The sequence below is a fragment of the Bombina bombina genome, chromosome 3 (genome assembly GCF_027579735.1).
Source record: "Bombina bombina isolate aBomBom1 chromosome 3, aBomBom1.pri, whole genome shotgun sequence".
Lineage (NCBI taxonomy): Eukaryota > Metazoa > Chordata > Amphibia > Anura > Bombinatoridae > Bombina > Bombina bombina.
Window position 1 is genome coordinate 631,633,633 of NC_069501.1, and position 15,856 is coordinate 631,649,488.

General features: G+C 37.2%; 1 protein-coding gene across 3 annotated transcripts in view; it reads left to right on the forward strand.

Moving 5' to 3' along the window:
- The window catches only part of DHX40 (DEAH-box helicase 40), a 527,461-nt gene that overhangs the window by 418,002 nt on the left and 93,603 nt on the right, over positions 1 to 15,856 (forward strand). For all 3 annotated transcript variants that reach the window (XM_053707320.1, XM_053707319.1, XM_053707321.1), the window contains exons 14-15: positions 10,207 to 10,315; positions 11,323 to 11,417. In XM_053707320.1, coding sequence (XP_053563295.1) covers positions 10,207 to 10,315; positions 11,323 to 11,417 — 204 coding nt within the window. The remainder of the gene's footprint in view (positions 1 to 10,206; positions 10,316 to 11,322; positions 11,418 to 15,856) is intronic.

A 15,856-nucleotide genomic window follows, 5' to 3' on the forward strand; every position in this document is an offset into this window, starting at 1 on the left:
CATGATATCTAAAAATAGATTGGTGACTTTTTCTTTCCAAGGGAAGAATCTATTTGGTTCAGGAATGAACAGATGAGGAAATCAGTTTTGTTCCTTTTTATTTCTCAGGAGATCAGAAGTTGTCCTCTTCTCAGAAACCTGAGCCCTCCAAGTCAGCCTGGAAGCCTTGTTCTTCATGGTCAAAGAACAAGCAATCCAAAAAGTCCAACAACACCACTAAATCAGCATGACGTTTCGGCCACCGAACCAGATTCTGTTCTGGCAGGCAGCAGGCTTTTTCAAGAGTCCTGGTTCTGGTCAGTCCAGGACACCTGAGTTCGAAATATAATTTCTTAGGGTCCCCGTATAGGTTTTTAAATCCAGACCTCCTCGACAGTGGCGTATTTAGGTTTTATGTTAAATGTTAAATGTTAAATGTTATGCAACTTCCCTATTTCACAAGCACCTGGATGCTGTGAGAAAATTGTTTATAATATAAAAGTTAGAGTGCATAGACAGACAGACAAACATAGGCAATCAATGGGCTTAAAGAATAAAGAATTTATTGAAGAAATATATTGTGCAATTTATCCCTTCCTCAAGTCTAAAGAAGAGGTGAGTTGCCCTGAAACCTTACTTTAATAAATTCTTTATCTTTTATTAAGCCCAGTGTCCATTTTTATTAGTATTGCTTTATTTGTGTGGAATCACTCTAGTAGCTGACCAACTTTACAAGGTGTGAGTGCTGATTTTCTACAACCCAGTCTGGACTGTGTGGTGTGTATAGTGTATAATGTGTTTGTACAGTGTGTTGCATTTGTGTGATGTTTGTAATGTTTGTTAAGTATTTATGTAGGGGGTTTGTGTGTAGTGTTTCTAGTGTGTTTTTTGTTGTATATAAGCATGTGTGACATTTTTGTGTACTGTGATGTGTTGTATTTGTTGTGTGTTTGCGTGTAGTGTTTGTGTACTCTGCAGGTACTCACTGCTCTGTAGGTTGCAGCACCATTTAGACCAACATCTGGGACTACAATTCCCAAAAACTTCTGCTGCCAAAAAACTACTGAACACTTATTTTTTAAGCTACTTCAAATGAGTATGCTTTAGATTTTTATATCTAAGCAACCACTGCCCATTTCTGGTGTAGGTTTAGTTAATGATTTTCAATGTTAATAAATAGGAAAAGGTACATTTGTTCACCACTTAAAGCAGAGATGCTTTAAGAACTACATTTTCTATAATGATTAACTGCACTTTAGAGTGCCTAAGCATTATGGGTAATGTAGTTCTTATACATCAGGAATGTCAAGATACCCCAAAAAATACTCAATTTACTTCAGATTTTCAAATGTAGTTACAGTTTATGGTTCATTGTTAAAATAATGTTTAGAAAACAGTACTATAAAATATTTGATAACGCCTCAGAACTGCTCATGTGTGTACCAAAACCCTGCCAAATCTTTAGTATTATTGCAAATAGTGTAAGTTACTCTTCTCTCTTTTGACACCACTGCAAATTTTCAGAAGTACACAAATAAATTGTAATGATTGAACATGTTATTATGTTGCTGTAATGTCATGCAAAACAAAATAAATTGAAAAGAGAGTCTCTGTCTGATGTGATTTTATATTCTATCTAAACCTATAATCACTTTGATTACTTAAAACATTTTTTTCCTTGCTCTGTGACTGGATTGTTTAAAGCCCTACTCAGTTACAATTATTAGCCTTAAGTGAGCAAGCATTATATACAGTATATTTTATAAAATGATCTGGTAATTCTGCTTTACTGTGTAATACCAGATTGTGCGCTATTCTTTGTGTAGGCCTGTGGTTGCACTATCAATATTGTTCCACTTTAGGCTGTAATCTTATATATTGTCTCTCATATTTTTTTCGGGAAGACTGACAAGAAATTTAAATGTGTACCCTATATCACAATTCTTCTCAGAGACTAAAAATACATTCTGGCAAGATAGAAAATGACAGATGGCAGAAATAAAAAGCAAAACAAATATATTTACTTGTAAGTAAATATGTTAACTCCTTGTCTTCAGACTGCATGTACATTTAAAAAGGTTCTCATCATATGAGATGGAAAATCTTTTACTTATACCTACTACTGGTTTAACATATTTCATTTGCACACAAAAAAATAAGATTAGGTACTAAGAAAAGTTTACTAAAGTATCTGCTATTACCCCTCCCTTTAAGAATATTTTGGTTGTACAGGCATCATTTTTCAGTGTTCATACCCATATTAACAAAATTGTAATGAAATGTGTTGTGTATATTTCTTTGCTTTTTCAAGTTTCCCATTATTATTATCATTATTACTTTTGCTTATTAAAGGAACATTAATTTTTCTTTGTTGCACCCACAAAGAGCATTATAAAAAAAAGTATTTCATTTATTTTCAACAGATGCTCTGCTTGAGAGTGCATCACTGTCCACATACTACATACTAGTTGTTTCGACTACCCTACATGCTAGTTGTGCTCGTCATTTATGTTCCAAAACCAACAGGTGTAATATAGTCTAACTCATGCAAAACACCACATTTTTGCATCTTTCAATTGTGCCCTTTTTATGACTAGAATTATTTTTACTTTATAATTATTATCTTTAGTGCAAAACATCTCTTGTAGAATATGTACTTGAAATAATAATATAATAATCATTTCTATATATCCCCCTCTTTCCTGACAGCATTATTTCTATTTATAACCATTTAACATTAGATAGAACAAGGTGTAGTTTTACTTTGGCCTTAATTGTTTTGTTTTTTTGTACAGAGAAGTTCATTTTGACTACGCTTTGTACAGCACATTTGCTGTAATAAGGGTCCAGAGAAAGTATGCTGGGCTGTGGGCTCTACAACCTTAGCATATTGCCATGTAGCAGTGCTAAGCAGTTACCTGGGGGCTGATTGGTAGGTACACCCCAGTATACTTTTGAGTTACAAAATGTGGACTTTGGGGCCCTTTAATGCAATCACCTGATTCATGAGTGTTTCTCTTGGTTATTCCTAGAGGATTTTAAGGGCATTGGCTCACTTTATGGGGTCAGCAGTTGCTGGTTTAGAGTTGTTGACTGTACTGTTGATTTGTTTTGCGAAACAGTTAACCAGAGCTCTAAAGTCGCACTAACCCGACGCACATTAACTTAAATTGCGCTCATGCAATCTCGTTTACTTTCAACTTGTAATACAAGCAAAATACCTGACTCTCACAAACAGCTAAGATAAACCCCTTAATGCTTGTGCTTAACTGTTATCGCTCCACTCGTAATCTAGCCCATTCTGTTTAAATGACTGCTTAAATCTTCATTAAACCATGTTGCAGTAAGATAATAGCATGTATGTATGTAAATGTACAAAATAATACTGTGCAGCTACCGTTTAAGCTCATTGTACTGTTAAAGGGACATTGAACCCATATTTTTTTCCGTGATTCAGATTCAGCAATTTTAAGCAACTTTCTAATTTACTCCTATTATCAATTTTTCTTCGTTCTCTAGCTTTCTTTATTTGAAAAAAAGGCATCTAAGCTATTTTTTGGTTCAGAACCATGGAAAACACTTGTTTATTGGTGGGTGAATTTATCCACCAATCAGCAAGAACAACACAGTGTGTTGACCAAAAATGGGCCGGCATCTAAACTTACATTCTTGCATTTCAAATAAAGATACCAAGAGAATGAAGAACATTTGATAATAGGAGTAAATTAGAAAGTTGCTTAAAATTGCATGCTCTATCTGAATCCCGAAAGAAAAAAATTGGGCTCAGTGTCCCTTTAAGACTTAACCCTGTTTTTCTAGTAGGTGTTTTTTGTTTTGGTGAAAAAAATGTGTAGTGGTTGCTAGGATATAATATTTTCCAAATTTAATTTAAGATATACTAAGCGGCATAGTTAGGGTTGTAGTTGTTCATGCTATATGAGAATATATAATGTACAATGTAATAAAAATACTTTATGTAATAGGGGTAATGTGTTAAGAGCATTGAATAAATGCAGCAAGGTTGAAATCTGCCACTACATGAATCACAACTGATATGAAAATAAACCCATTTTGTGCTACAGAAGTCTTGAGAGTTTAGCACCCCTGTTTATCTTTATTTGTAAAGCTGTTTATTTTAAAGCTAACATGAAGTGCATGCCTCATGGATAAAAATTAGAGAAATTAAAAAATCAAGGGGAGTTGCATTCATCAACCGTGTAAAAAAGGGTGCTAAACTCACCCTTTCTGTGCTGTTGCTAGAGTTGTCACCTTTTGCCCAGAAAATTCCCGGACACTTTTTAAATGGGCGGGGAGAGAGTGTGTCTCAGGGCGTGGCTTCTTGCAGCCTCAAATTCATTATGTAATCGATTTTTTATATATATATATATATATATATATATATATTTATATATATTATTATATATATATATATATATATATATATATATATATTATATTTTATTTATATATATATATATATATATATATATATATATAGACTAAAAAGAAATGCGCTCCTAACTTCCAATGCAAACGATGCCCTGGGTGCAGCAAATTTTTTATATATTATATATATATATATATATACATACAGAGAAAAGTGCACTCACAGGAACGAACAACTGGCTCAATACTATTGCTAGCCTGTTCTATGGTGATTTACCACCTGGGTGCAGCTTCTTTTAGCCCAGTAATGCTTTTCACAGAGAAGAAATTTCCTGTAGTATATCAGTCTGATACCGCCTATTACAGTCAGTCCAGCGCCGAAATACCGGGCAATTCCTCTCTGAACAAGGAACACAGCAACCCCAGACGATCGTTTCGGCCTTCTTTGGGCCTCGTCAGTGAGGTGTAGCCATATTACTCTAAGCACACTGAGCAAGGAGTCCACGTCTGGTTTCCCCTTTTTCTCATAGGGAGACTAAATACATAGAGAGAGAAGTGCACTCACAGGAACGAACAACTGGCTCAATACTATTGCTAGCCTGTTCTATGGCGATTTACCACCTGGGTGCAGCTTCTTTTAGCCCAGTAATGCTTTTCACAGAGAAGAAATTTCCTGTAGTATATCAGTCTGATCCCGCCTATTACAGTCAGTCCAGCGCCGAAATACCAGGCAATTCCTCTCTGAACAAGGAACACAGCAACCCCAGACGATCGTTTCGGCCTTCGGACCAGACTGATATACTACAGGAAAGTTCTACTCTGTGAAAAGCATTGCTGAGCTAAAAGAAGTTGCACCCAGGTGGTAAATCGCCATAGAACAGGCTAACAATGGTATTGAGCTGGTTGTTCGTTCCTGTGAGTGCATTTCTCTGTGTGTGTGTATATATATATATATATATATATATATATATATATAATTATTATTATATATAATTTATTAATATATATTATATTATATATAATTTATTTTTATATATATATATATATATATATATTTATAATATATATATACAGTATATATATATATATATATATAACATAGAATTCTAAGCCAAATAATTTACACATAATTAAGCCCCCCCCCCCAAAAAAAAAATGACCATACCAATTACCAAGAGTAGAATTACCAACAGCAGACACAGCCAAGTATTACTCACAGTTTCTCTGTGGCTGCACTGCACTTGTTGGCTCAGGGCCGGGGCAAGAGCTCCAGGATTCTTGCCAAAGGCTGCTGCTGTAGAGGATCTACAGAGTAGACGGAGGTGTTAGTGACACTAACCACTCGAAGGTAACTGGCCGTGTTTTGGCGTGCAGCCCGCAGCCACTGCACCAACACCTGACCTCTGCTCTCTCTGCCGCTCTCAGCAGGATGTGACGACTCCCCTCCTCGACCCTCTTCCCCCCTCCCACACCATTTATCCTCCGTCTCTCCTCCAGACTCCACCTACCCAGTATTTTAGTAACCCTGGGCTAAGAGCTCCCCTGGCCAGCTAATTTTTTTTTAAAATCTGTGCTCACTGCTGCTTGATGCACCAGGGGAGCTCTTAGCCCGGGGAATTTGAGGGTTGTTCTGGGACACGGGACATAGAGTGTCAGACCGGGCTCTCCCGGTGATACCGGGGTGGGTGGCAGCCGTTGCACAGCACTTAATTCAGTTGCTCTGGCCGCCCACAGCACAACGATCTTCTACCAATGAGGTGCCACTTGTATCTCTGAACCAATAATGGTGTGTGCATACAGAAACCTGTCAATTGACATGCACCACTATTGGGTCAAAGGTGCAAACATCACCTCATTGAAGGAGATTGTTGTGCTGTGGGCGGCAGGAGCGGCTGAATTTAGCGCTGTGCAATGGCACAGAAAGGGTGAGTTTAGCACCCTTTTTACACGTTTGATGAATGAAACTCCCCTTGATTTTTAGTGATGGTAAATCCTAGCGTCTGTTGTTTCTGAAACCAGATTTCCCGCACGACTATTGGCTAAGAGGTGGAAACGTCACCTCTCAGCCAAATAGCGTTCTTATGTGGGCTGCCTTAGCAGCTCACTGCGGCCAATGCTGCAAAGAAATAAAGGAGCTTTCAGCATGAAGTATTTTATACTTCATGACTGAAAGTCCCCTTTATTTGTTCCAATGGTAACGCCTAGCATTTCAGAAACGCTAGGATTTACCATCACTTTAAATTTACTAAAGTCTTACTCAACTTGTTAACCCATTTTTATCTACAATCCCCAACCTAAAACTGTATTAATATTTTTTTTATATAGGTTTTGTCTATATATTATATTGAATAAAGTTTTTTACAAAGTTGTGTGTTGGTCCATTTACATCCACTTAATTAGATGTCATATATAATTCTCTAATGCTTAATTTAATATTCTAATATTCTGTAGAAGCAATGTTTCATTGAAGTTTACTAGTTTTGTTAGTCTCACCATATTTACTAAGCATGCAGCAAATTAAAAGATTAGTGATCAGATCTCTGGTTAATTTTATAAATGTGCCCCAAAATGCTCTTTAGTGTATTTATTAAAATAAAGATACCAGCATCTTTATTATTTAATAAAATTACTGCACTAGTCAGTATTTTGGGGCTAAAGTTGGTGGGAGTGGGGTGTTAGAGAACAGCACTGAAAAGTGCCTTTACATTGCGGTCTATGGGAACTGTGTGTTCCCTGTAAATATATATGCTGATATACATATATATTTGTGTTAATATGTGTATAACACACACACACATACAGTATATATATATTATATATATATATATATATATATATATATATATATATATATATATATATATATATATATATTAATCAATGGTGGTGCAGCACTCTCAGAAACCAATGTGTAGACATTACTTCTGCCCGAGGTGCACTCTTTAAAAGTAATACAAGTAATCCAAAATGAAAGGCACTCACCGGGTCTTTAGTGTCAGATTAAATCTTTAATAGGGTGACGTTTCGGGTTTTCCCCCGTCCTCAAACCAACATACATACAGTCAACATTGCTTACCTAACTTAAATAGACCCATGTCCCCCACCAGTGGCACTGTCAGCATTCTACCGGAAGTCCTGGCAACCACGTGTTACAATCACACGTCATCGGTTGTCATGGTAACTGGGACGCAGCTCGGCGATACACAATGAATTCTCCCAAGTGAAACCTTAAAAACAATTGTGGTAATCTCAAGCAAGACTGGAGGAGGATGCGTCTATTGTATCGCTGTCTCCACGGTCTACTGTTGCTGTATTGTATTCTTTCCGTGGGGCTCAATAGCCACCGGTATACACTCTTACTCTTGTAGTCGTTGGTCACATCATCTAGTTTGCGATTTTTGAATGCAACAATTTGCCCTCATACTTGTCTAGGTCTTCTTTTAATTTACTGATCCAATTTTGCTCCTGATCCAATTCTAGTTTCTTTAAGTTTATTTCTTCAAACTTACTGGTTTCCACACTGTTAAGGTCCAGCAGTCTGGAGACTTCTTCCACAACCAACAGTACTAGATCCTAACTGCACTTGTTCAATATCTTACACCATTTTTGACAAAAAAGTCCGGATGGTTCCTTCCTATGGTAGGAAAATTTCTGATCCTGAACCCCCTAGGAATTAATCTCTTCCAATGGTATTCCGATAAATAGGATCCATGGAGGGTCAGGTCGATTTTCTTTCTTTTAAATTTTGCAAGTTTCTCAAAAAGGTGTGATGTAGGTTCTGCCAAGATCCTCTGTGGAATGGCTGTGAATCTTATACGTGCTGCATCTTCCTCAGTGAAGAAGAATTTTTCAGCACCCCTGATTATGTCCTCAGTTACTGATATTTCTACTGTTTCCACTCCTTCCGCCATATCTTTAGTGTATAGTTACACTCCAAATTCAAAAGATAAGTATGGTTCAGTAAGGGAGTCACAGATCCTTTCAACTAATATACGCTGGGTGCTAGCACAGGATAATATATTAATCAATGGTGATGCAGCACTATCAGAAACCAATATGTAGACATACTTCTGCCCGGGGTGCACTTTAAAAGTAATACAAGTAATCCAAAATGAAAGGCACTCACCGGGTCTTTAGTGTCAGATGAAATCTTTAATAGGGTGACGTTTCGGGGTTTTCCCCGTCCTCAAACCAACATACATACAGTCAACATTGCTTACCTAACTTAAATAGACCCGTGTCCCCCACCCGCGGCACCATCAGCGTTGTACCGGAAGTCCTGGCAACCACGTGTTACAATAACATGTCATCGGTTGTCATGGTAACCGGGACGCAGCTCGGCGATACACAGTGAATTCTCCCAAGTGAAACCTTAAAAACAAAGGCAAAAATAAATGCGGTAATCTCAAGCAGGACTGGAGGAGGATAAAATAATATTACTATTAAACGTACAATGCAATTCCTTTGATCCATATATTCTATATAGCAGTCTAGTCTTTTCTATGAGAGAGAAACGCAAATTAATACTGTTGGATATAGGCACTTATAGAATGTTGAAATTGGATAATCTAAATTGCCACTGCTTAGATTTATGCAGATCGATATTGTCCTGAATATTTTTTAATGATCTGACAAAAAAATGTTAGTACGTTTGTTTTCTACCTGTATGGATAATTCTTTTAAGAATGATATGTTTCGTAGACAGGCAGGCAGACATACTTATGCAAAGTCTTTGGATATGCTCCAATCTACTGTGCTTTATCCATGTGCCTAACTTACTGCTACAAGTTTATATGACAATTGGTTTTAGATGTAGGAGCTATACCACTTATAGACAATCAATGCTTTTTATTTAAACACTCTGTCATGGGGATATCGGTTGTCAGCAATACGGATAATAATGAGCATTGATTTGTGCTTTTATCTGCATATTACGACAAAGATATTGCATTGCAGGAGGTCATATCAGAATAGTTGACTCAGAATATGTGTGCAGATGTGTTAATGTTTACCTATGCTAGGATTGGCTGAGTTAGTTAATGCCCCTTTAGTATTATTGGCTAGCCTGCATTATATGAGAATAATATCCAAAGGAATTGGAATAGTAATATTATTTTATCCTCCTCCAGTCCTGCTTGAGATTACCGCATTTGTTTTTGCCTTTGTTTTTAAGGTTTCACTTGTGAGAATTTACTGTGTAACGCCCAGCTGCGTCCCGGTTACCATGACAACCGATGATGTGTGATTGTAACACGTGGTTGCCAGGACTTTTCCGGTACAACACTGACGGTGCCGCGGGTGGGGGACACGGGTCTATTTAAGTTAGGTAAGCAATGTTGACTGTATGTATGTTGGTTTGAGGAAGTGGAAAACCCTGAAACGTCACCCTATTAAAGATTTAATCTGACACTAAAGACCCGGTGAGTGCCTTTCATTTTGGATTACTTATATATATATATATATATATATGTAAATAATCATATACATATATATTTAAAATTGCTGCCGTCGCAGCGCTACTTACCCCCTTTGCTGCGCTGAAGTTCTGATGCCGCCTCATAGAAGCCTATGGTAGCGCACTCACGTGAGCACAATGCTTCCCAGCAATGCGAATGTGAGGTCGCATTGCTGTAAACTTGTAATTCTAGCGCACATTAGTGTGCACTGGTATTACACAGTGTAGCACAATATTGCCACGTTTTACCTTGTGTTCTATGATGGACTATATTATGATATATTGTAAAGTCATTGCTTTTGAAACATATGGAAATATGACCATTCTAGATTCATGTTCTTAAAAACATACAAATATTTAACTTGAATTTATTGATATATTTGCAGTGAAAATCCTTCATCATGGTGTCACAAAAATGGAGTGCACTGGAGAGCTTTAAAATCAGCTTTAAGTGTAGAAAAACAGCTTAAAGAAATTACAAACAGACTGAAAGAGGTATGTTTAATCAGTTTAATATATTTATTTATGTAGTACTATAGTCTCTCTTTAAAATTTGCCTTATAAAGCGTCTGCTGAACATTTTATACTTCAGTACAGCACTTAGGTCCATAGTTTTTATCTTAAATGTTATACATTTACTTCAGATCAGGATTGTTCTGATAGACAAGCTATATTGTAATGTTGTACATAATGGTACTATGTTTTCTTTTTATAACATAGAAATATATTAAACAGCTGCCACATTTACTTAATTAATTCTGTGATACTCATGGACATTTTTCAATATGTAATTTCTTCTTGTAATTGATTTGTTATTAAAAACGGGAAAAAATAGATAATACACACAGAGCCACTATAAACATGAGTAATTAGTTCATGCAGATCCCCCAAGAAATACACAGTTCTGTCATTAAAGGGACAGTCTACACCTTAGTCATCTTAAAGTCTTAGATTAAGCTGCAAATAGTCTCCTGCACCCCTTTCTATATCATTCAGAAGGAATGGTAAAAAAAAGTTATTTTAAAATGAATATTGTTTCTGGCCACTTTGAAATGGCTGCCAAGCTCTACCTACCAATGACATCACGATCTGGGCTGCATCTATGCACTCTGCTGAATAGCATTGACAGTCTGTTGAATCCAACTAGTTAACCCTTTTGTGATTGGAAGCAATATGCAGCCCATTTCATGATGTCATCAGTGGGTGGAGCTTGGCAGCTATTTAAAACTGGTATTTTTTTTTCTAAACAGTCAAAATAACATTCCTACAGAATTGTTTAGTTTTGGGAAAGGAGTTAACTAGAGCAATACTTTTGAGTTGTTGTAATCTGATAATGTGTGCTTTATAATTGGCAATACATCTGCAAATTTCTACGTATATAGGATTTTCACAATTTTAATCATAATGTTGGGAGCATCTGAAAATTTTCCAGTTTATAAATATAGATTACTTATTTTAATAATTCTGCATCAAGATTAACATCTCATTATTTTACTTTTTAGATGAGGAACTTCCCAAGGGAAAAGTTTGATGGTTCCAAAAATGAAATGCTTAGACGGTGTCTTTGTGCTGGGTACTTCTCCAATATTGCTAGAAGGTAAAGCACTCAACAACTTATTGTCCTTTATCACTGTAATGTAACATCTATTCAGAATGGGACAGCAAATTAAAGGTATAAATTAGGTAAACACCTAAAATTAGTGCAAGCAAAATAAAAGAAAGCAGATGCCTTGATTAATACTTTGTTAAGAAATAAAAAATAGATTTACAGAGTAACATAATTATACACAGGGCCTGAAGATCTAAAGCTCTCCACTCCAGCGAGATTATCTAAGCAGTCTCGTCAGTACTGCAAGGTCCCTCAAAAAGATTTGTAAAGGCAAAATTTAGCTTGAGATGCTGTTTTTCTCACTATGAAATGTTCTGTATGTCAAGGAGAGACACTTACATTACAATATAATGCCCAAAAAAAAACAACAACGTTTTTCGTGATTTCTCTCCATGCCAGCAAGTTTTTGATCATCGAGCCCATAGTGATATTTTGCCTGATGGAGATAATACTTATACAGACTGTAAGAGTCACAGAAAGAGGGAAAGACACATGGGTAGATGGGAGAATGAGAATGATAGGCTAGAAGCGAGAGATGTTTGACTAGACTGGATGGATTTAAAAAATAGCTGAGGTTATAAAAATAAAGATCAAGAAGTACACAAAGAAAAATGGCACAGAGGAAGCTGTGCACAGTGGAAGACAAGACATATTGGCTTGGGTTAACATGGGTACTGCTGATGCAGAGGGGCCCTTCAAGATACTGCACATTGCCCAGTGCTGTTGGAAGAGAACTTATTACATACATGATACTACATAAGGCATGTACATTTTGCACTTCTGGGAATTTTTGCTGGCCATACGGAGTGATGCTTGGAAAGGATAGAAAGAACAAGTTACATGTTCTGTGGATTCTTTTTACTAATTAAGGTTTTGGGCATGTTGTTCTTTCTTTCTTAGGTGGTCATAGTCCACGAAAATCCTTACTTGCTGGAATTAATCTCCTGGCCACCAGGAGGAGGCAAGGACACTCACAACAAAGCTTTAAGTATCCCTCCTTCTTCCCTGTCCATCCCAGTTTTTCTTTGCCTCGTCAAGGAGATGGCAAGGATAGAGGTGCTCAGGATTTATTGAAGAATTACAGGGATATTAAACCCAAATTCTCCCTCAATGGATAGTTCATGGAAGAGAGGGATTTAGGACAGTACTGGCTGTGCAATGTAAATCTCCTCTCTGTGGTCACATGCCTGCCACTGGTGTCACTGGGACAGTTCCTTTAGCCTCCTCCTGTCTGGTCATAATGTACTCCCTCAGTATATTCACTACTGTTAGTTACAAAACTGGATTAATTACAGTACTGGATGGGCTGTCTACTGAGTTCTCAGGATTCATTACTGGGTATGATCAGTGATGGAGTACTTGCTTATCCCACATAGCTCATAGTCTATCAGTAATTACACAGTCTCACTTTGAGAATAGCTTAAACCCTCTAACAGTCCCATGCATTTCAACAGGTAGTCTACTATAACTCATCCTGCTGGGATGTGCAGCTAATAGTGGTAACGTACAGTATACTTGGTTTTGAGATCAATATTTCTTGCAGCATTAATTCCTCTAACTCAGCTCCTTCAAAGTAACTGTACAGCAGTATACTATTTGTATTAATATTCTTCACTATATCTGTACGGCCCTATTTGTACTGGACATTGTATACCTCATTGTTTAGGGGGTTGCTAGAGTGTTATTTACTTATGACATTGCCACTTTAAGTCACCGCTTTAAAATTGCAGTTAATGCTCCTCAGTTCTAAGGGACTGAGAGAGCAGATGCCCGTGCTGGGTGTGTGTGCAAGCCATTATCAGGTACCGGGGACTGTTTAACGCCCAGCAGGGTCTTTTTACAGAGTGATGCGCTGGGGCTAATTTTAATTCAGAACGGAAGAAGTTAACATTTCCCCGCTGTGGCTATCGTTTGTGCGCCCTGTCCTTTCTGCCCTCCCTCATTCTAATGGCGGCCATCTTTTTAAACGCACGATCTTAGCTACAGAGCGATTGTACTGGAGGGGGTAGGATTCTCCCTATATTCTGAGTTAATGGGGTTATTGTGTAAATCTTACCCTACTTAGGTATACAATTTTTTGGAACATTTATTAAGCAGTATTACTACTATTGTACAGTGATTGTATCTTTGATTCTTACTTCAGGGAGTAGTGATGAGGAGTATTTGGAAAGGGCTGATAACTTTATATTTGACTGTTATTGCCATCATTTTTGCATAACTCATATACTGTTGTGCTTTATAACCTGTTCATTTTCACACTTAATCTTGTCTCTCTACACACCTTACTTATTAAGGTGTTTTTAAACTGTGTTATGTCTATTGTACTATTAGATTATGTATTTTGTACTATTTCAAGACTCAATAATGGAGCAGACTGAGTCTGCCTCTGTTGGATTAGGGTCCCTAGAGTAAAGATCCACATATTTTTCTTTCCTAAGATATGGTGAGTCCATGGAATCATCAATTACTAGTGGGAATATCACTCCTGGCCAACAGGAGGAGGCAAAGAGCACCACAGAAAAGTTGCTATATATGTCACTTCCCTTACCCATAATCCCCAGTCATTCTCTTTGCCTGTGGTGCAAGGAGGAGGTGAAGTTTTGGTGTCTGATCTACAATCAAGATTTTTTTTATTTTAAAAGCAGGTTTGCTCTGATCTTTCTTAAGGGTCTAGCCTTAGTCCATGTCAGTCTCTTCAGTAGGGCAGTGGTGGCTTTTTAGCAATTGGGAACTTGTGGGGTACAATTCTCACTGCGTTTTCTTAAGATATTTTGTTGCCCTATTTAGATAGCCTGAGTAAGTTTACTCAGTCTTTCTGTGTTTCCACAGGCCCATGTGAGGGAAGGCATCCTCTCAAACCAGGTGAGTTGTCCTGCTGCCGGAAAGATGTATTTTAAGGTAAGGTGCCAATTTTTTCTTTTTCTATATAATAGGGAAAAAAGTGGCACTTATTCAGCTTAAAAGCTGCAGGGGGACGTTTTTTATTTCCTGAGTGTGCAGGAACTTTCAACTGTGCAGTTTGATTCCCCTTATCTTATTTTTCATGCTGATAAGGTGGTCCTACGTACTAAATTAGGTTTCTTACCTAAGGTTGTCTCAAACAGAAATATTAATCAGGAAATTGTGGTTCCTTCTTTATGTCCTAATCCTTCTTCTCCTAAGGAGCGTTTGTTGCACAACCTAGATGTCGTGCGTGCTTTGAAGTTTTATCTTCAGGCGACTAAGGACATTCGTCAGTCTTCTGCTTTGTTTTGTTTTTCTGGAAGCGCAAGGGTCAGGAAGCTACGACTACTTCTCTTTCTTCTATGATGTTAAGACAAAAAACAAAAACAGAGAGCGCCACATGTGTAGGTCAAAAACGATAAATGAATCCCAAACAGCAGCAGATTAAGGGTACTCACAAAATTGCGGCACTCTATTGTTATTACCTTTGAACACTAGAGATCACATCACACATTAAATATTCACATACAATACACATATACTCACAGTTTTATTAGTTATTCACACACATTCACATCGCATTTATATTTCGCTGCAGGATTGTATACAACTACATATTTTTTTCATATATATATTTGCACACATTGTTGTGGGTACACACACATATATATGTGGGTACATATTTCCAATACAGTTCTATATTTATTGGAATAGATTTGTGCATAATCCTGGAGCGATCAATGTATATCTCTTTATCAAGCATTAATTATCTTTACACCATTTCACATTGCATCACTGCAACAACATTATTTAGCTAGTTTATTGCGATTTATTATTATATGGCACATAGCACTTATAAACAAATAGATAATAACTTACACAGCGTCACTTTTACTTATACTTTATTGGTGACTAACACCCATGGGCGGTGACTATTGTGTTTCCCTATTCTGAATGATCGCGCAGAGCCGAGTACACACGGCGGTCAGGTGATCACACGTCACTATTTGTTGACATTTGTAACTGCGGGCAACTGGAATCATGTGACTACTAGTCACTTCCGGTTATCCCCCAGTGAGGAGCATCGCACATTACTTTGAATGCCTGATGACTCAAATACAATCCATCAAATGGAGGCATATCATTGGTCAATTACGAAACACATGTTGGGTTTGTTTACTTTCATGGTAATATACGGCGATGCACATTAATCACGATCGACACTATCCAACTTAGATCGGAGTTCACACTTTAAACACAATTATTCACAACACGTTAATTAGGGGGACTTTGCTCATTATATTCACTAGCAGACACATATCCCCATAAATTTAATATTAATTACAGCAGCAACTGGGTGGAGTAGGAAAGGAAGGATCTTATTGGATATTGTTTGGGAAGAAAGGGGAGGGACAATTGTTCATGAGGTTACTGAGCCCTATTTAAAGGGTAACTTTACACATAAAGAGTATACAAGCCTGAGG